Genomic DNA, 21,515 nt, shown 5'->3' on the forward strand with positions numbered 1-21,515 from the left:
AAGTGAGCCCTTTTGCAAAGTTCATACATGCCCAGAAAACATTTGGGGGCCTGGCAGGGCTGGGCCCTACCTTAAAGACCCTCTCTTGACCCCTCTAATCCCTTACAGTCAGGCACCCCAGTGGAGTAGATACATAACCAAACCTGTGGGCTCCCATCTTGGCTCTGCCACTCCCAAGCTATGTGACCTTGGGCAAGTTCCCTGACATCTCTGAGCAGCCTAACAGGACAAAAATGCCTAAGTTAAAGTGAGTAAAAAATCTTAGCTGCAAGGATATTTATTCCAGTGTGCTTTAAAGTGATGAAGAATTGGGAACAAACCCCAATGTCTAACAATAGACTTGCTTAAAAGGGAAGACAAAAAAATGATGGCCCATGCATTCAAGGGACCTTTAACCACTCACTATAGCGGACAGTGTAGCTCTGTCTATGAAGATCAGAATCTGGAAGGTATTGCCGAGTGAACCAAAACGGGTGGCCTCATGGTGTGGACAGTGTGTGATCCCTATTTTCAAAATGAGAAAAAAGTCTGGAAAGAAATGCACCAGCCACATTAGTGGTGTAATCTCAATGGTGCTTGAGATTCTAGGTGATGACATTTTTCCCTTTCGTTTATCTGAAATTTTAAAATTTTCCACAATGAGCAAGTAGATAAAGACAAATGTGCCATAAGGAAAGAACAGGAAGGCCATCTTGCCTTATTCTTGGGAGGTTCACGAAAAGCAGACGGGTGAGCAGGGCTCCTTGTGCGAGCCCATGTTGTGTGGCTTACCTCTCCCCCACCCCCCGCCTTTCCCTGCTGTCACACAACTTGGGTGGATGGCATCTAAAAGCCGGACACTCTTCCCTTTACTTTCCTCTCCCTCCCCTGTCTCTGCAATTCTACAGTGTCTGAGTTGGAAGGGATCATAGGGAACGCTCCCTCCAACCCACATTTTTGCAAGTAGGGAAACTGAGGCAAGGAGGGGAAGGGACTTGTCTTCAGGTAGTGACCTCAGGCCTCCTAAGCTGCATCCATCATGACAGCTTACCAAATGACACACGCGTGTGCTGCATAAGGACCTCAGAGCAGGCAGTCCTGCTCTCCACGAGGGCACTCCGGGGCTCACAGAGCCTTGCAGATACCGCGCGCCACGTTACCAGCCAGCCCTTCATTTTCTCACCTGAAATTACACGGGGCCTAATGAGGGGTGAAACGAGGACTCTTATGACATTTTAGGTACAAACAAGTCACCTGTTCATCTGTTCATCAAACATTTTGAAGGCCTACTATGTGCTAGTGTTCTTGGGTCGGACCAGGGGATTAAATGAAACGTAGGGAGATAGTGTGTCTGGCTTATAGTAGCTGCCAAAATAATGGCAGCCACTTTCACTAACTGGGAGTCACCAAAATAACTCCTTTACATGAGGCAAGGCTTAAGTCTTTGCCCCCATCAGGTTTATTTTAGAGGAAAGAATCAGAGAAAAGGACAGTTCCACCGACTCTGAATGACTATCAAAGCAGGGACAATAAAATAAACCACACAGCACAGAGGGAAAAAGAATTTTTTTTTATTAATCTTTCATTTTAAAAAAGTTGATTTTTGTTGTTGTTTTTCTTAGGTAAACCTCTTTCCACCTCCCCTCCCTCACTCTGCCCGCCCTCTTAAAAATATAAAAATGTCCAACCCCAGATAACTAGAGTACAATAAATAAACAGTAAACACAAAAACATACTTTATTTGTTTCTTCTTTATACAAAATAAGGAAACTAGAAGCGTCCAACTTCCAAAAAAGTATAATACTGTACATCCTGACGGCCCAGCCTCCAGGCCTCGGGCAGGGGGGGCGTCTGGGGGCCGGAGCCCTCCCAGCGGGGTGAGCAGGGTGGGCGAGTGCTCGAGTCCCGCCCGGACACCCGGGCTCAAGACAAATGTCAAAGTAAATAAGGGGAGGGGGCGGAGGCTGGCCCCGGGCTGGTGAGGTGCTGACCGCGGTCACCTCCCCTTCCCGGAAGAGCTGACCTTGAGCCTCAAGATTGGCCACCAGGGGGCGCCAACGTGCAGGTGGATTTGTTTCTCGCCCACTCCAGCGCGCTGGCTCTCCATCTTCCCTGTCTCCTGCCGGCGCTCTCCCCATCTCTGAATACCTCATATTGCTCCTTGCCTCTCTCACTTATCGTTTTGTTTTGTTTTGTTTTTAAAACTGGGAAAGCAGAGTGAGAAATAAGATTACAGAATGCCATTCTGGATTGCAGAGAAGGAAAAAGCATCGTCTCCGCCCCCTGGCCTCAACCCGCTCTTGGTCCAAAGAGGTGGTGGGTGGATGGGGGCGTCCGGCGAAGTCCAGGGCGTGCTTGAAATCTCTTGACCCTCTGGAGTAATCGACTTCGGTCCCAAGAAATTGCTTGCGGCTGCCTGGAGCGTGCTGCCGGTGGACTGGGGGGTCCCGGAGAGTCCGTGGGGTGGAAGTGGGGGGGCGGTTCCCCTCCCAACAGCCGAACAGCTGCCGGTTGAGTGCGGACCCGAGAGAGAGCCCACGAGGGTGCCGCAGGTCGAGCGCGCGCGCGCGCAGCCGCCACCACGGGCGTTTGGGGTGCGCGGGGCTGCGGCCGGTGCAGAGGAGGCCGGCGGGGCGCGCCCCCAGGGCCGAGTGCGGGTCGCAGCGGCGCAGCTGCCTTACCACACGGCGGCCTCGTTGAGCTCGGGGTTGGGGTGCGACAGGGGTCCGCTGTAGCCGCTGGTGCCGCTCATGGGGAAGGGAGGGCTGGGCCCGCCGCTGAAAACCTCGCCGGGCATGGGGTGCAGCGCGCCCGGCAGGCCCGGCTCCGGGCTCGGCGTGTCCGGGTGCGAGATCATGTCGGTGAACCTGGGGTTGTCGGCGGCGTGCGGGCCCGCGAGCGGCGGCTCCAGTGCGCCCAGCGGCGTTGAGCCGGGCCCCGAGGCGGCCAGGAAGCTCGAGTCGGCCGGGGACTGCGCCTGTGACGGCGGGCCGTGCGCGAAGAAGTCGTAGTTGCCTCCGGGCCCATAGTAGTCACCTTGGTAGTCTGCGGGGGTGGGGGAGAGGTGGGGAGGGGAGAGACAGGGAGAGATCAGAGATGGCGACGGCCACAGGGACCCGCGGGACGGAAAAGGGGACTGGGGAAGACCAAGGTCGGAGTCCTACGGGACGTGGTCGGGGGCGCAGAGACCCCGGACTAGCGGAGAGAGCATGAATGGGGGCGGGGGGGTGTCTCAGGTCAGTGGGAGACGCGCGGAGACCTGTGGCAGCCAGGGGACAGGTGGAGGTCACGCACCGAGGGGAGAAAGACAATAAGGGTGAGAAGAGGGAAGGGGGAGAGACGCCGGAACTGCGAGCAAACCAGAGACAGCGAGAAACCCCGAGTGTGCTCAACTCCGAAGCCGAGGGGGCGTTGACAAGACAGAGATGGAGAGGGCCGGGCCACCCGAGACATGAGACGGCAGAAGATTCTAGTGTCTCAGAGTTTGGGAGCTGTGCAAAAACAGCGAGAGTACGGACAGAGCGCAGAGCGAAGAGGAGGAGAGACGCAGCGTGAAGCCTCCAAAGGCGGAGAGAAGGGAAAAGAGACCTGGGGACACCGACTCCATTGCAGAGACGGAAGACTCTGGGAGCGGTCGAGCAGATGCAGAGACAGAGCGCGAGAGCTGAGATGGCCGCGGTGAGATGCGCGCGGAAAGCTCGGAAGTGCCGGATCAGAGACGCGGAAACTGGACGCAAGGTGGACGCGATGCGCCCGCAGATGGAGAGACACTGCGCCCGCGGGAGGGGTCGAAGCACCGCCAGAAGCCGAGAGGCCTGTGGGAAGCGCGCGGCGGGGATGCAGCGGCGCATGGGGACCTGAGCATTAAATGGTCCTCCTGTCCCCGAGAGTAAAGAGGGGATGGAGGCAGCGACCGGGCGCGGAGGGGCTGGCGGGTCGCGTGCGAGAATCGCGCGCCCTGGGTGCGAGCGCTCAGGTGCGGGCTCAGCGCCCTCTCCTCCGCCCCCCGCCGGTCCGGAGCGGCCCTTTGCCCTACGGAGCCAAACACCGCTCGCACTCGCAGTGTCCGGCCCGCGCAAGCCGAGCCCCAGAGATCTGGGAGCGGGGGACGAGGACGCGAGCATTCGCCAGGTCAAGCCCAGAGCTTTCTGGGCGCCGGGCCCCTCGTCTAACCCCGGGGGAATTCAGAACCATTGGTACTGAGCCATTTGGGGAGCCCCCCCAAATGGCTTGAGATTTGGTGGGTGATAAATACAGATTCTCTTTCTAGAAAATGCACGGCCGCACATTTCGTCCACAAATTCAGGGAGGGCAGGGGACTCCAGGCTGACTGCCTCAATAAAATGTTTATGAGCAACCCTCTGCCCTCCTTCAGTAGTCCCTTCCCACGTCTTTCCTGGGTGCCCCAAGTCGGTCCCTTAAAGGTTTGGGGTTGTCCACAACCCCAGGATGGAATATCCCGTAGCCTGCACAGACAACCCGCTTCCTACGGCGGGAAAACCAGCGCGCGCGGAAGCCGGGGTCGCCTCCGAAAACCCACGACCCCTGTTAATTCCCGGGGTCTCGCAGCAAGTTCCGGACGCCATCACCACCCGCCTCTCACTCTCGAAATTCCGAAATCAGTCCAAATCAGGGTGGGGGTGGGGAATATCTGGAGGCGCGGTTTGTAGACAACAGCTAAACGGCCGCTAATTTCTTTTCTAAACTCACAGATACCATCCTCCCCGAAAGTGAAGGCGAACGTTGAGAGCGGCGGATTTGGGGCCCCAAAGGGCCGGGGATGGGGCATGCCCGCGGTCTGCAGCTAGCAGGCAGGCCAGAGAGCGTCCTGGCCCCCGCGCCCGGCGCGCCGCCTCCGCCCATATGGCGGCCGGGCCGGAGGTAATTGGAACAAACGCCGTCTGAAAAGGGCACAAAAGCCGCAGCTGGGGCTTTGTCCGCGCTCCCACGGGGAGCCGCCGGCCCCGCCGCCCGGCCCCTTTCTCGCCCGCTGCCGGCCGCCGCCGCCGCCGGGATCTCCCAGCGCGGATTAGGCGGGGCTGCCTTGCTGCGGACCCGGGGGGGGGGGTGGTCTCCAACCCCCTCCTCCATTCCGGGGAAAGAGGGGCCCGCGTGTCAGGGACGGTCCAGTCCCCCGCGCCGTCCAGCAGGCGCGCAGGGGGAAGAGGCGGCAAGCTTGGTGGGGGGCGCGCCGGTCCTCCGGGAAAGCTCGGTTAATTATCCAGGCGGGAGAAATTCCGGGCTGGTACCGCCCCATCATCTCCCTGTGCGGGGCCCAGATTTTGTGGGAAAGAGGCAAAACTAGATGGAGAGAATGTGCGTGAAGACCAGGGCGATACATCCACCATCCCTGCTGTTCTCGGATGGGTGGCTGCGGCGCTCCAAACCCGGGCCCTGCCACCCGCGCCTGCCCTGAGAATAAGCACAGACGCGACGCGCATTTTGCCGGCAATTTCTAAGGGTCCGGGCGGAATCTGAAGCCCTGGAGTTCCCAGGCCTCGGGGTGTGCCCAGGCAGCTATGGGGCTCCTTATACTCTCCCCCGGGGCTTGTCCAAGGCCTTGCTCCTGTCCCAACCCCGTTGCTATCCAACCCTCTTTTCTAAAAACAGCCTCCTTTCCCGAAACCTGCCCTCAGTCCCCGCAGGTCTGTGGCAGGGATCACGGCGGAGCCGGCTCAGAAACCCGTGCTAGTTTGAGGCATAGACACTCCTGGGGCGCCCCCAAATTCAGAGGCTCAGAAACAGAAGGAGAGAGGTGCGGTCTTTGGGTGCATAGTTCCGGGGAGTGTGGGCAGGCGTGTGTTCCAGAGCGCGCAATGCCCGGAGGCCACGAGGTCTCAAAAAAAAAGAAAAGAAAAAAAGGCGGGTAGGGGAGTTGGGCCTGCGGCCCAGTGTGAGGTAAGAGAGGGAGATGAGAGGAGGAAGGAGGGAGGAAGAGAAGGAGTGCTCTAGCCAAGAGCTACAGAAAGCTCCGGGAAACCGCGGAACTGCCCTTTGCAAACTCCGGCTTCGGAGAGAGGGCGGAGCACAGGGGTTGGCTCAGTCCTTGAGCTCCCAGCCCCCCGCGCCCGGCCCGGGCCGGGAGAACTGCCCTCGGAGCAACTGCCGGCATCTGGGCTAACAGCTCCGGACGCCGAGCGCGCGGCCCGGGCGGCCAGGGGTTACTGCCTTCCCAGCTAGCCAGCAGGCAGCCCCAGGAGCCCAACACACCCACCGCCCAGCCCCTGCCCCGGTGCGCGCCCTCCAGCGAGCGCGTCCTTGGCTCGTGCCCGGTATACCGGGCGAGCCCGCGGGGGCAGGGGGGACCGGCTGCTTGTGTCCCGTGCCCGCGCGGGTGCGTGGGGCTTGCCGAGCGCTCCAGGCGCTGCGTGACTCGTGGGAACATGTGGGTCTGTGTCCCTGGACGTGTCTGTTAGTGAATATACTTGGCGTGAGTGTACGTGCGTGTGGTCATATCTGCACGCACGCGAGTGTGAGTGCGCCCACGTGTCCTGTGTGGGTAACTGAGAGTGTCTGTCGCTCACCGATGTGTGTGTGTCGTGAGGGATCTGGGGGTGAGTGTGTGGATGCCGTGTCCGTTAAGGTGTGTACGCGATTGTGTGGCCTCAGGTGCGTGTTGTGTGCCGGGCGGGTGAGAAGGGGTCGCTGGGCGGCCGACAGCGTGCGGGTCCGCGCCTCGCGCTCTCAGCCCCCAGAACGGCGCGGGTGGAGGAGTGGGGTAGCGCATCCCGGGGGGGGGGCTCCTTACCTCCGTAGTACGTGTACGGGGTGGACCCCAACATCTCAGACTCGTCCAAGCGGCCGCCCAGCGGACGCATGCGCCGCGGACTCCGGAAGAAGGCGTGTCTGCGGGCGCCCAGCGCGCTCAGCTGTTTCATCCGGCGTTCTTTGGACCGTCGGTTCTGGAACCACACCTGGGGAGCACAGGCGCGCGCGTGAGCCCCGGCTGGGGGTGGCCTCCGCTTCCCTCCCTGCCCGGGCCGCCCCCACTGGGTCCTAGCGCCTCCGGCGCGCCGGGGCTCCCCCGAGGCGGGGGCCGGGCCGGATTAGGCCCGGAGGGCTGGGGAGGGGCCTCCGCCAACCAGCCAAGGGTGAAGGATTTCGCGGACCCGTGGGGCGGCTCATAAAGACTTGCGCTTCCTGGTCTTCCGCCCGCCCGCGGCCTGACGGCTTTATAAAGGCCTCCCGCCCGGGGCTGGCAGTCGCCTCGGTCCTTCGGCTCCAGAGTCGGGCTCTGGCGGTCTGTCTGTCTGTCTGCCTGCGCTCCCGGCGCAGGCCCCTAGCACGCTAAGAACATTGCCTTTTCCTCTACTCGCAAGATGAGAGGAAAACAGGGGTCGTGAACCCCCCCCCCCAGAGAGGCTTAAACCCCTCCTGAAACGTAGTGGGGGGCAGGGGACGGGAGCTCAGAGGTCACCCCGCCTGTCTTTCGCGCCGAGTGTGTCCCGCGCCCTGACCTCGGGCGCCCCCTCTGCCCCATCCCCAACCCGGCGCGCGCTCCGGAAGCGCGAGACTCCTCCGGGCCGCGCCGGGGCTGGGGGAGGTGGCCGGCGCCGGGCCACACCTGGATGACGCGCATGTTGAGGCCGGTCTCCTGCGCCAGCTGCTCGCGGATGTGGCGCGTGGGCTTGGGCGTGGCGGCGAAGGCGGCCTTGAGCGTCTCCAGCTGCTTGGCCTTGATGGTGGTGCGGGGACCCCGCCGCTTCGTGCCCGAGTTCTGCTCCTCGTTCTCGTTGTTGGCCGTCTCCTTGTCCGACGAAGTCGAATTGTCTGTCTCCTTGGGGTCGTCCTGGAGGGGGTCCTGGAGGTCCGGGGACAAACTGCGGTCCGTACAGGAGGACACTGCGGGCGGACGGAGCGGGAAGGGGACGCGGCGTCAGCGGCGGCCGGAGGCTTCTCCAGTCCCGCCGCCAGTTCGGGCCGGCTCGGGCCGTGCCGGGTCCACCCCACCCGCAGCCCCTCTGTAGCCCCTCCCTCGGGGACCCGCCCCACCCCCACCCCCAGGCGGGGCTGCTCGGTAGAAAGTGCCTTTCTCAAGCCCTCTCAGCTGTTGCCTGGGTGAACAGAGGAGTCACGCCCTCTGGAGAAGCCCGTCTTCTGGGACAGGGGAAGGGAGGAGGGACTGATGGCCTCCCGGACCTCGGATCTTCTTTTTTCTTCCTTTTTTGTTTCCCTCTAGACCCCAACCAATGCTCTCCCAGTGCAGCTAAAAATGACCAGGAGGGCGGGCCGCGGTGGCTCAGCGGGCAAAGTGCTTGCCTGCTATGCCGGAGGACCTCGGTTCGATTCCCGGCCCCAGCCCATGTAACAAAAAACGGAAAAACAAAATACAATAAAACAAGAAAATGTTTAAAGATGTTTCCCTTTCTTCCTTCCTTCCTTCCTTCTATCCTTCCTTCCTTCTCTCTCTGTCTTTCCTTTAAAAAAAAAAAAAAAAAAAAAAAAATGACCAGGAGCTCAAATGCCCCAGGAAGGGGATTTGTGTTGTTCCAAATAGAGGGTGAGCGGGCAACTTGGAAAAAGCTGGTGTTTCCTAGGTCCGCTGTAGGAGTAGTACTAAATGCTGTCTCTCCTTCCCAATCGCTCTCCACTCCTTGCCCGAGAGCTGGGGTGAGCTGGACTGGGGCCCGGAAAGCACACAGGGTGCAGAGAGGAGAGCGCCGGGCTGGACCGGGGGGAGGGCACTAGGGCCCCGGCTGGTCCTGGGGAGGGGCGGAGGCCTCCGTACCTGAGTTGAGGCTGCCCTCCTTGAGGCTGGAAGAGCTCAGGTAGTCGTCCTTGCACACGAACTTGTTCTCGTCGATGACGTAGAGCTCCTCGCCGGTGGACAGCTGCTTGTTGCACACCATGCAGGTGAAGCAGTTGAGGTGGAAGACTTTGCCGCGGGCCTTGCGGACCAGGTCGCTGGGAGAGATGCCTTGCGCGCAGCCGGCGCATTTGGTGCCGAAGCGCCTGTGGACACAATGTGGGGTTGTCACCGTGGCGCCAGCTCCTGGGTCCCATTCTCCTTAGCCCCTGATCCTTTCGCATGAGCTCAGGTTTCTGAAAAGCCTCCATTTCCACATCTGTCAAATGGGACCCACTCGTGACCTCCCTGGCCAGAGCTTGCAAGGCGCGACAAATGTCCCAAGCTTTTTTCCCAACTCTCAGGGGTCATTTTGGAATTTGGTTTCCATGGGGACTGGGAAGGAGAGAAGAATGGGTGCAGCCTTCAGCCAAACTGAGGGTCTAGAGCACCCCAAGATGTCCCCCAGAACCCCCACCCCCCAGTTCCCTGCCAAACTCGCCCAGGTGCTGCGTCAGGCAGCAGGCTTGGCTCTTGGAACCACAAAAGGTTTTTAAGCCAGGTAGGCTGAGTTTGCGTGATTTTTTGGTTTTGCCAGGAGCCCAGGTGGGTCCTTTCCTAGCCGCCCTGACCTGGGTAGGGCCAATCCATCTGGCCCGCCTGGCCTTAGCAATGGGGTTAGGAGCCTGTGTCCTGAGCTAGACTTGAGCCAGAAGAATGGAACCTTCTGCTGATTCCTAGCAACAAGAGGGAGGCTTTCCAGTTCCCACTGGAACCCCCTGAAGCTAATCAGGAGGAGCCCACAGAAGGTAGGGTCTCAGGGGTAGACTCTAGAAGACAGCTACAGAGTCCCCACCCTCCAAAAATCTCTGGCCTTACAAGGTAGCAGGAGGATGGGAACAGAAAGAAATCTTGAACCCTACACTGGTAGGATGCAGTATCCCACAAGCCCCTACCCCCACCCCCCTTTCCCATGTTCCTGGTCTAATTCCTTTTCTTTCTTCCTTAGGTGGTAGGGAAAGCCGGCCTCGACCTGCAGGGGTTAGACGGGTGCCCGGGGAGGGGTGAGATGCAGATTAGGGGGAGGAAAGAGGACCCAGGACTCTGGGCCCCACATCCTCTCACACCCATGTCTCTAAACAGGGTGAATTTGGGTGACATTGATGTAGTGAGGGTATTAGAAGCCATAAGTCACTTTGGGCCTTATCCGGCAGTGTAATTGGCCATATGCACCTTATCAAAAATCATTAGGCGCTTTGCAAGCACTGCCACATTAGGGGCGTCAGGCCTCCAGGGCCGGGGAGTTTACACGTGTAAAGGCGCGGCTGACATTTTCTCCTATTCAAATTCCCTGGTGCCGAGCCGAGCCGCTGGGGCAGGCGAGCTGACTCTCTCCGATGCGTTAATCAAGCCCCCCTTCTTTTGGCGCCCGGAATTCACACTCACAAAGCCCGCTCTGGGCTCCCGCCGGGGCAGGCAGGGCTGAGTTGCTGACAACCTACAGTCTTCCAGGCGGTCCCTCAGCATTTTCCAGCTGGGGAAACTGAGGCCCAGAGAGGAGATCTGCCTGGCCTGCGAGAGGGCCTGCAGCAGGAAGGGGCAAGTGACACAGCCCACGCTGGATCTGGGAGCTCCTGATCCTCATCTGGGCTTTGCAACACGGGAGAAAATATTTAAGACGGCGGAAGGTGAAGTGGAAATGGTTCCCTCACCCCTCCACCCAGGGAGACCTTTCTGGTCGGGCCCCCTCTGGAAAAGGGAACTTTCTGTTTGTCCAGGAGGGCTCGGGGGCCCCGGGCCTGCCGTGAGCTCATCTTCTCTGCCCACTGCACTCTGCCTGGCAGGAGAAGCGTCCGACCCCTTAACTCTGGCAAAAATCCTTCCTTTCTCAGGAATGGAACTTGGAACTTCAGTCTTGGGGTCGGAGCAACGGGGAAAGGGACAGGGTGGAGAGCAAGTTTGTCAGGGCTTCCTAGTCCTGCCCTAGACCGCTCAGAGCCCGGCCTGGGGAACCCGATGGAGGGTAGTGAAGGCTCTTCCTCCGCCAGCTCCCGCCCCTTCCTGGACCGAGGGTAGGAGGAGGGCAGTGTGCGGCTTTGCTCCCCATTTCAGCTGGTGAGCCCGAGTGGTCGGGATGGGTTTTGTGGTCTCCCCGTCCCTGGCACCCAGAGGAGAGTGCAGGCGGGCATGCAGATAGCAGGGCAGCGCGGCCTCTTACCTGAAGAAGTCATTTTTGCAGTAGAGCTTGCCCTCCCGCGAGAAGCACTTCTCTGAGAGGTTGGTCTTGCACTCGCAGCACTGAACGCATTTGACGTGCCACGCGCGGTCCAGCACGTTCAGCAGAAAGCGGTCGAGGATGGGCCGCTCGCACCCGGCACAGTGCACCATCATAGCCCCGCGCCCCGGCGGCTCGGGCCGCCTCGGCCTGCGTCTGGGCCCCCGGCCCTCGGGCCCCCGGGCCCCGCCGCTGCGCTCCCGCCTCTTGCCTCGGCCGCCGGCGGGCGAGTCCGGTCCGGACCAGGACTCAGCCGGTCAAGTCCTTGCGCGGTCGCTGGCCTGGCGCGGGGCTGCCCGGGGCGGGCGGGGGGGAACGCGTATGGCGTTCACGGCCTCATGGCCCGGGCCCCGCGCCCCGGCGCTGATTGCGGGCTCCCCCAGGTGTCTCGGGCGGCTGCTGGCGTCGGCACAGCCGAGCGGCTTTCCCCGGTGGCGGAGGCGCCGGCACTTTCCCCCACTTTCAAGCAGTCCAGATCCTCATCTTTGTCTGGCCGCCGCCTAATTCGCGCATCCTTATTCAGATTTGGTGACGTGGCGCAGCACGTAGGGGCCCCGGCGGCCAATGGGCGCGCCGTGGCCATGGCAACCTCTTAAATTTATAGCATATCTAAATTGGCTACAGCGTTGCGGTCCGGACAGAGCAAAAAAAACAAGGCATCAGTATTGTTGAGTATTAGCTTGTACCTGGTTCGGAGGCTAAGTAAGTATTTACTTTTCCGTTTGGGTCTGCGGGGCGGCGGCGGCGTGATCCAAAAACTGCTTCTCTCTTGCTCTCTCGCTCTCTCCTCTCACAAATATTTGGGGGCCAGCGTTCCAAGGCCTAGTTGGGTGGGGACCCCACCCCACCCCGGCCATCCCGGGAACTTGCAGAAGTTGTCCGAGCCCGGAGCGTGCTCTACCTCTGCCTATCTTTCCGGGACCTGGCCGCCCAGATTGGACTCCCCTACCCGGGCGCCCCTGGGGTCTGCACCCCGGTGCTGCGACAGCGCACCAGGTTCTGGGATCCCCAGAACCGGCCTCAGCTTCTTTTGTCATGCCTGGAGCTGGGACCCAGCGGGGCCATTCTCATGGAGAGAGAAGGTAGAGGCCGCCCAGCTTGAGTATCTTTCCCCACCTGGCGGGAGGGCCCAGGTTAAGTTCCAGTTTTTGAGGGGGAGGTGTCATCTGGCGTGGCCCGGGACTCCGGAGTTTCAGGCCTGAGTGAACTGCCCACGGAGCTCTGGGGAAGTTGGGGGCCAGATCCAGGACAGAGGAACCTTCCAGCAGCCAGCTGGGGGGTGGCAGGAAGGACAGCCTGGTGCTCACCCCTGCTCTGCTTTCCTCGCTGCACCTTCCAGATTCGGGGTCAGCCAGTTCCGGGTTCCATGGGGAGTGGACTGCTCGAGTCGGGGGGCAGGAGTGATCATGTGGGTGCTGTTGCACACATGTGGTGTGCAGGCTGTGTGTGCAAATTCGGCCCCTCCTAGGGTGAACCAGGAGCCTTGGATTCATCCTGGAGCTCAGCAGGGCACTGAGGGTAGAAAGTGGAGAGGGAATCTGTAGGGAAGGGGAGGGGACCAGGCCTGTTTCCCCACTGGGTCAACCTTGCACCTGGCCCTCCAAGTTGGGGAGTAGGGAAGGCACAGCATGGTTTTCGTTCCTGCTCCCAGAAGGAGGGCTGCTGGGCGGGGGCCTGGTCCAAGGGCTGGAGCAGGAGGATTGTGTGTTGGTGCCAAGGCCTGATTGTGAATGTTCATTCATTCGGGTATATTTGCCAAGTTTGTTGGCATATATTTGCTGCTGGAGAAGCGCATGTATGCATTTGTGTCTGTAAGGACACCCTGTTAGGTTATATATATATATATATATTTGTTGTTGTTGTTTATATATGTGTTGGCGACCATGTGTTTGTGACATGTCAGGAATCAATTATGTGAGTGCATTTTGGTATGCAATTTTTTTTCCTGCATTTGTGTGTGTTTATTTCTGTATCCATTCCTGCTGATGTTTGTATGCATTAGTATGCATACACTTTATATGTGCGTGTTTACTTGAGACTGTATGAATGTGAGTGCACATGGAATGTGTAAGTATACTTATGTACATGTGTATACTAATATTGGGTAAAGGTGTACTTTAAAAACATCAGAGTGTGTATTTTTGTGTAGATGAGCGTGTGTGTGCTTCAGACACCGTGTGCATGTAACTGAGCCAGGGTGATATGTTTGTGAGTGAAGAATGTTGATCTGTGCCGGATGCTTTGCTTGGTTGTATGTGTCTGTAGATAGCACTTTTGTGTGTGTGTAGGTTTGCTTGGGCGTGTGTGCTCCTCTGAATTTGGTAGGGGCAGGGGCAGATTTGTAGATGCCTGTGTTGGGGCATATGGTGGAGGCACAGGGAAGCTCACTTCTCTCCCTGGCCTAGCACTGTTCCCATGGCCTCTAGTGGTCTCTAGGGGTACTGGTCTGGCTAGGCCAGGGGAATTGAGGGGTGCTAGCAGTAGCCCAAGAGCTGGGCCTCTGGAAAAGGAGCCCGTTGGGGCTGTTACCCTGTCCTCCTACTAGCCAGGGGACAGGTGTCTAACGCAGCATAGAAAAAGTTGGTAAGAACCAGGCTTGGCTAGGAGCAAGCGGGGTGGATCTCTCCTGGCCTTCCCACTTTGCTTCACTGCTGAGCGCAGAGGCTTTAAAGGCTCCTGGAGCCCCAAACGGAAGAGCAGCTTCTGACAGCGCCCCGTCCTGCCCGCCTATAGCATGAAAGGCCCTTGAGCTCTAGCAGGGCAGAGACGGAGAGAAACAAGAATCAGAGAGGCTCTTGGGTGTCGGGTGGAGGCCAATTTCACTCCCTTCTCGGTCTTTGTCTCCCTGGAGCTTCTCTTTCTCTTTCCAGTTCTCTTCAGATCTCTGTTTTCCCTTTTGTCTCCATTTCTCTCCGATGCTTATCTCTGCTCTTTTTCTGTTAGCCCCTTCCCTCTGTTTCTTCACTTTTTTTTTTCTCCTTTTGTCCCCCCCCCCCCCCCCATCTCTCTGCTGGGCATCCAAATCAGGCGACCAGCTCAGCGCTGTGATTAGTGAGTCTCATCGGTTTTGGGGGGTGACGGGGGAAGAGTCACACACCCTATGCACACATTTTAAAACCCCATCTTCTGGCTTCCTTCCCAGCTCAGGCTCATGGAGCTGTGACCCCACCCTCCCACCAGGTACCAAATCTGGTCTGTCTCCCCAGCTCTGGCCTTGCCCATCGGCCAGCTGCTGGGTGCTCTTGTGCCCAGCTCGGTCTGACACTTAGGCGAACCCACCCTCCCTGGTCTCCTGGATGTGCTTAAATACCAATGCACAGCCGGCCCCAGCAGTGGTGGTGCCTCGCCTCGAAGGTTATGCTGACAGGGAGCTGGTCTCCGACAGCAGCCTGGGCCCCTGAGTCTGGATGTGGGTGGGCCTCCCAGGACTGAATCCCTTGTTGCAGGAGATGGGGGCTCCCCTTCCAGTAGCCCTGGGCTTGCCTTCTGCCTCTGCAGTTGAATTTGCCCACCGCACCCAGGATGCAGCTCCGGGACGTGCCCTGGGGGCCTCAGCCTCCGAACAGCCCAGCCACAGCCAGAGCCACAGCTTCTTCTAATCCCAGCCGGGCTGCCGGGGACCCTGCCCGGCCCTCCCAAGTGCTCTACCTTCCTGGGTGCACAGCACCCGAAACACCATCAGCCCAAGCTATTAGACACATTATCCCGCCCTAACAGTGCTAACAGATGGCGACCAGGCAGCGAAATCCCCTCCTATATGTAACTAATAAACCGCTTGTGTCTTAACAGGGTAATGCATGGAGAGGCAATGTCACTTATACAAGATGTTGATGGAATTTACTATATAAAAATCTTCCTTCTAGAGTAAAGAGTATCAACATTACAACTCGACAGACGGCGGCGGGATAAGTAAAACAGACAAAAGACAAACAAGATAATAATCTGTTTCCAATCACTTAAGCCCTGTAGAGTTAGTAATATGCGGTTTGCATATTCCCCCTTGAGTTCGGTAATTAATTACCGGCGAGGAGGCGCTCACCCGCCCGGGTGGGGAGTTTCGTGGCGCTCTGGGCTGGGGCGTGGGGGGCACCTCCCTCGATTTCTTCAGCCCCGGACGGGGGCTGCAGCCCGGAATAGGGTCTCTCCTGAGCGTTTGGAGCTGACCTTCCCGCACGTTGAAGAAGATATTTCAAATCGCGTCTCCCCATTCCTTACCAGATACTCTCCAGTCTAGGGGAGACTCTCCAGGCAGGCAGGAATGGAGATCTCCTCCGGCGGCCAGGGTCTCTTCTCGCCCCTCCTAAAGCTGTCCCCCTTTGCATGTCCACTAGTGGCCTGCTTCCCCGAGAAGCGCGCGCACTGGGGGCGGCGGTGGCCAGGGGGATCGGGAGGTGCGCCCCGCGCCTTTTTCTCCGGATCGCGTCGGTCCTCTCCCGACTTCTACCATTACCGCCCCCCCCCCTCGCCCCCCGCAGACTCGGCGTTCCCCCATCCCCCCAAGAGCCGGCGCGGCTTTAACATTAAACAAACGCAGCGAGCGCCTCGGAGCTGTGCTCTCGGCCGGGTCTGCGCCACGGCAGCGGCGTTACAAATTGTAAATTTAAATTGCTCGCCGGATTCATTACCTCCCCTCTTTGATTTCAGCCAGCCGTGAAAAATTATACTGGTGTACCACTGAGAAACTGTTTTGCCGCAAAGAGCCCGCGCCTAATCACTGGCTTTCTCCCTCCGACAAAAGTGTAATTATTTTGTTTGGGGTGTAAATATAGGCCGCGCCGCGCGCACACACTCAGCGTCCCGCCGCGCCGCCGCACACGGCCCGCCGCCGACAGGAACTCTGGCCCCCGAGCGGGAGCGGGCGTGGAGGCCGCAGGGAAGCCGCTGCTCTGGTGCTCCGGCGAGACCCAGCGAGCCGACAGGGCAGGCCGGGTCCCCGGGCCCTGACCTCAGCAGTTCGGGTTTGCCAAATAACTCCCGGGCCGTGCGCGCCCAGGCTGGCCGGGGCGGACCCCGGCCGAGAGCGATGGGCCGGGTCAGGGCGCCGGCTCAGGCCGATCCGCGCAGGGATGCGAGGGGGTGGGGTAGGGTGGATGAGAGGTCCAGGATTCCTGCGGGGGTTGCTTGCGGGCAGCTCTGAGCCCAGGCGGGGAGGACCAGGGCAGTCCCGGAAGATCAGGGTTTAGGAGGAACTCAGAGGCGGGGCCCACGCGGCGGGTGTGGCCCCCTTGTGCTCCGTTGCAGATTGCTTGGTTTCCAGAACTTCTCTGTGGGGTGCAGGGCCTTCCTGTCAGTCGAATTGCACACTCCGTAATTAATGGTCTTGTTAACTGGGCACTCCCGAACCAGGACGTTTAATCAAAAAAGACAGGGAATCCCTCCTTCCTTCCTTCTTTCATTGCGTGCTTTCTCTCTTTCTTGCTTCCCGCGGAGAGCTGATGGGGATGGGAATTAAATCAACAACCTCACCCCTCCCAAAGCGTTCCACCCTCTCCTTCCTGCTTCCAGCAAAGGATGGGTGGCTGAATGTGAACTCAATCCCTAACTAAATATCTGGCGGGAACTTTAAGGGGCCTGTGCGGTGGGAGCAGAGAGGGCTTGGGCAACACTGAGTCCCGTGCCTTTCGCCTGGTCAGAAGGCTGTGGCCCGCTTTGTGAGTCCAGCACGTTCAGGCTCTGGCTGGGGGAAGTCTGCTGGGCAGCCCTTCCACCAGCCAAGGCAGGGCTGACAGCCTCTGGGAGGGAGAGGGCAGTGGCTGAGCGATGCCTGGGGTTCCGGGAGATCTGGCCCTGAAGCGAGTGCCCCAGCGAGCGTGTCAGTGTTTAGCAGCTCAGCGATTCGGCCCTATCTGGCCAGACCAGGTCTGGGCGTAGGGTCCCTAATTTCCTCCCCCAAGCTCCCCTCCTGGAGAGAGGCCCAACCCCTCAGGTTACATTGTTCTGTAGGGACTCTAGGGCCCAAATAGGGTTCCTGGTGATAGGGAGGACCCAGGCTGGGGCTGATGCCCAGGGACATCACAGTGAGGCCTAAGGGAGACCGAGGGAAAAGTGCAAGCCAGCTCCTCTCCCCAGACTTGTGAAGGAAACCCTGAGGCTTTTGTTCAGAGAGGAAAAGCTCGCCCGAAGCCCCTTACTTGGCTCGGAGCAGCCGGCTGTTCCGCCAGCTAAAGCGCTCAGCCCGGCAAAGCCCAGGGCAGCTCAGATCCTTCTCATCCTCGCCCCTGCGTGGGATCTGGAGGCCAGCCGTGGCCCTTCAGCGTCCGGGGTGGGGGGTGGGGGAGGGTGGGCAGCGCTAGGGCGTGAGGCGCTGCGGCCATGGCCGCTCTGGCCCCACCGAGGGCATCGGACTTTGGACGCGACCCGCGGGTCCCCTGGAGCTGTTTCTAAGACCCCTGCAGTCCGGCTCCGTCTCTGGAACCCAAAGCGGGAGAGCCTTCCGGGGACCTCTAATGCCCGAAATTAAGGATCCCAAGACTTTATAATTATCTTCCTTCGGACCCGCTAGCCTGCGTTTGAGGCTGCATCTTGCTTCCTCTTTCTTTTCTCTAGGTCTTTCTCTCGGTCTCGATAGCACTCCCCCCCTCCTCTCCCCATTCTCTCCCACCCCCTCTCCCCGCCCCTCCATATCCCACCTCCTTTTTGTTAGCTTAATATGGGTTCCTTTAGAATTCGTCCGACTTTGGCAGCCCGCGCGCGCTGTGTGTGTGTATATGTGTGTGCGCGCGCGCGTGTGCGTGTGTGTATTTCTCGGCTGCTAATGATTGTGTGTTGATAGAGTAATGCAGTGGCCTCATTAGCCTTTGTTTAGAAGGTGTTAAAAGGGAAATCTGCATCGGAAAGCGGCGGTTTACACTGCAGCGCGGCTAAACACCGCGAGCTGGAGCCGGTTGGGGGGACTCCCGCCCTCCACTCCAGGAGCCGACCGCTGCGGACCCCGGGAGGGGGGAGGGGCCCAGGGAAAGCGACCCCCAGCTCCTTCCTCCCAAGGCGAGTATGTTTACCCCGCCGCGAGCCCTTCTGCTCGGCGGGAGCCGCAGTGGGGATCGCGCTTTCTGGAAAACTCTCCTGCGCTGCCCAGCAGTGCGCGGCGTCCTTTCTCCCCTGGGTTTCCTGGGGAGGGGACGGGGGTGGGTGGGTGAGGATGCTGTTTAAAAAATTCCAGGGATTTTTTCGAGTGTGTTTGTTGGGGTGGGAGGTGGGGGTGAGGCTGAGGTGTCTTATGCCGCCACTGGCCGAGGGATTCTGCTGGTTCGCCTGCTGTCATTTCCTTGCGCCCCAGACAAGCTTTGGGGCTTTGCGAAGAAACCTCTTTTTCTTCCCTCCCAACACATTCGCAGGCGGGTAGAGGTAGTGGTGAGGTCTTCTTTGCACGGAGACTCATTCTTAAACTTATTTTCCTGGTTTACTCCCACTCCAGGGTTCTAATTCGGAAAGAATTCCGCGAGCTCAAAACTGCAGCTTGGCGGGCCTGTTTCTCTAAGCTTGGCCGAAGCGCCTAACTTCTTCGAGCCCGGCGTGTGTGTATGCATGAGGGGGCAGGATTTGGGGAGTGGGCTTCACACGCGCGCTACCCCCCACCCACCAGCCTCCCGGGAAGCGAGGTTTCAGGCAGAGGAGAACACGAGAAAAAAAAAATCCCTTTTATCCTGGATCCTACGAAAGGATCCAGGGGAAATTTTTTTTTTCTTTTTTTGGAGAAGCTTTGTGGGTGAGGCTTGTTAAACTCGGAGCCAGTCGCTTTTCCTGGCAAAAGAGAGAAAAACGCTGCGGAATTCGTGCGGGGGAATTACAAGGTCTGCGATCAAAACGAAATTTGTTTTTGGCTGCACCGCGGTTGCATCGGAAGAAATGCTTCCTCAGCTTTCTGGCGACCCTTTCTGAATTTCGATTTTTTCTACCCTGGATTTGATGTTGCGGGTCTTGGGCTGAAACTCAGCTTGTCCGGCGTCCTTGTGTGGGCACGCGTGGAGAAGCTTTCGACATCGCAGGGGGTTTTTTGTTTTGTTTTTTTTGGTCGAAGGTGAGGCGTTGACTGGGGACAGAGCCTGGAGGGCTGGAGCCTCGGGCAGTGACAACGAAACGAATTCCAAACCCAAACTGAACTCTCCGCCACGATTCCCCAAACCCCCGACGGTCGTGCAAACACCGCGTAGACAGACTGGAGGTACTACGCAAAACTAAGTAAAAATCGGCCGCGGCAACGCGGTGGAATGGGATCCGGGCCGAGTTCGGAGGACGCGGGGAGAGGGTGGTAAACCCTCCACCGCTCTGCTCTTTCTCTCTCTCTCCCGGAAGCAGGTTGGCGGAGCAGGCAGGGGGCGAGCCAGCGGTCGCTGCCGGGCGGAGTGCGGGCGCCGGAGTTCCCACCAAGACAAAGGCGAGAGCTGTCCGCGGTGCTGAACCCCTCATTCTCTTCCCCTCTCTCAACTCCGTGACTCTTGCCTCCCCCTTCGTTTATTTCCCTCTTCTTACCTCTCCTTAGAACTGGCGTCCTATACACAGGTGTATATATATTTTTTCCCTCCCAAAGAACAAAATGATTGATTAAAAACCGTGTCTTCTACTTTCTCCCCAAAATGAATGATTTAAGAAAGGTTCATTTTAAATGTATTCTAAACCAGTATAGCTATTTCCACCCCCAATGAAGTAGAAATTTGTGTTTAAAACAATAGAATTAAACAGAAACGAATGGCATGTATCTGTCCTTTGGTTTATTCTGAAGAAGAGTCAAGGAGTGTTGAAATTTGAGTTTTGGGAATATCATATCCCCGGAAATTTAATTTCTGGGGTATAAAAATGTAAAGGCATGGGCGCATTTGTGGTCAAACATGAAGGTAAATATCTAAGGCAGCTGCCTCCGTGGAGATAGATGGCTTGTGAGGGTCAAAGAGATGGCCATTAAGTTGACTCAACCCTTTAAGGCAGAGATGGAATCTGCAGGGGTAACAGTTTTCAGAATTATTAAGAGAGAAATGATTCCCTTAAAAAGTTTGAGTACCAAAGAGTTAATCTTTAATCTGGGGCTTCATTTTCTCAATGTGTGTGGTATTATCTAGACACGTGGCATGGTGTATAACCAAGCATCGACTCTTCTGCTCATATTTGTATGCAGTACTTGTCTAAAGAAGTTTGTGCAGGGGAGAAAAACCATCATGAAAATATTCCCACTCCAGCTGGGGGAGGAGGCATCCATTCTAGCTCATGCAGATCTGTATGCACGCCCTCTGGCATCTGACAGATATACTGCCTATATAGATACAGAGCCCAGATACCCTGGGTCCACCTTTTCATTTGGTCTTCTCAGTACCCTCAAAGCCTTCGCACCCTGGGGGCTTCCACTAAGCCTGGTTATCATCACTGCCAGTACACTGGGGGAGGACACCCTGCCAATTCAATTGAATAGAACACTGTGGTTTCCTCTCTGAACATTCTAGAGCTGATTTGCCCATAAAGGGAGAAGAACCAGAATTACCAAAATTTGTAATAAGAGGTTGCTTGCATCTTTGGGTTGGGGTAATGACACCCCAATTTCTCCAGACCCTGACTATCAGGTCCCACCCAAACACCCTTAGATCTTTCATTAAGGGTAAATTGGTCATCCATGCACCTTTCACCCTCTCAGAATGCAGAACCTAATGCTGCTAGGACAAAAGACCTGATCATAGGTGAGTGAAAGAAAAGATAAAATAACTGCCATTTATTGAGTGCCCGTTGTGTACATTTGATTCCTTGATCTTCATGTCAACCCTGAAAAGGAATAGACGTTTATCAAGGCCCCATTTTATAGATAAGGAAATTGAGGCTCATTGACTTGCTTAAGATTACCCAGTGAAGGCCTGTGATTCTAATGCAGGTTTCATTGTCTTTGGAGTCGTGATTGCTCTAATACCCCATTGTTTGCTGGGGGCCACGTTGGTGGGTACCTAGGGGATATACCAGTGGTTACACAGTTAACTTTTATTCACAGTCCCTTGGATTTCCAGACCATCCTGGCCTGCGGTCTGTACGTGGAAGTTGTATTTAAGCCCTGACCCTGAAATGAGAATGGCAAAGACAATGGGTTCTTCTTCTTCATGTGAGTTGGATGGGGATTTCACAGAATGGGACCAGCCTAATATGAAAGGGGCCCTGAAACCAGGAGTCCTCCTTGGTTCCCCTTTCTTTCCTGCCCCACATCCAGTCGATCTTCAAGTTCAGTTAGTTCTGCCTCCAACATATATCCCAAAGCCATGTACTTCTCATCTTCTCCTCCAATATTACCCGGCCCAAGTCACCATCATCTCTCATCTATTTTATGGCCAGAGCCTCCTGGCTGGTCTCCCTGTTTCTTCAAACCTTACCCCCTCTGCCATCTATTCTCCACATTGTAACTAAAGTTATATTTTAAAATCATAAATGAAATCTTGTCATTCTTCTGCTTTTAATCCTCCAATGACTCCCCATTACCCTTAGAATAAAACCCATACTCCTCACTCTGGC

At 57.7% G+C, this 21,515-nt stretch overlaps 1 protein-coding gene and 1 long non-coding RNA gene across 2 annotated transcripts; one reads left to right on the forward strand and one right to left on the reverse strand.

Moving 5' to 3' along the window:
• Positions 1–1,668: 1,668 nt before the first annotated feature.
• Positions 1,669–11,155, reverse strand: LHX5 (LIM homeobox 5). The gene is made up of 5 exons (XM_077159100.1): positions 10,983–11,155; positions 8,708–8,931; positions 7,544–7,821; positions 6,728–6,893; positions 1,669–3,024 (listed from the first exon to the last, which is right to left on the reverse strand). The coding sequence occupies exons 1-5, from the start codon at positions 11,153–11,155 to the stop codon at positions 2,657–2,659; spliced, it is 1,209 nt and encodes a 402-aa protein (XP_077015215.1). The 3' UTR covers positions 1,669–2,656.
• On the forward strand, positions 5,620–19,560 carry LOC143682256 (uncharacterized). The gene is made up of 3 exons (XR_013175047.1): positions 5,620–5,734; positions 19,057–19,200; positions 19,335–19,560. It is a non-coding gene; the product is annotated as an uncharacterized LOC143682256 (long non-coding RNA).
• Positions 19,561–21,515: the final 1,955 nt, after the last annotated feature.

The sequence above is a fragment of the Tamandua tetradactyla genome, chromosome 5 (assembly GCF_023851605.1).
Source record: "Tamandua tetradactyla isolate mTamTet1 chromosome 5, mTamTet1.pri, whole genome shotgun sequence".
Taxonomy (NCBI): Eukaryota; Metazoa; Chordata; class Mammalia; order Pilosa; family Myrmecophagidae; genus Tamandua; species Tamandua tetradactyla.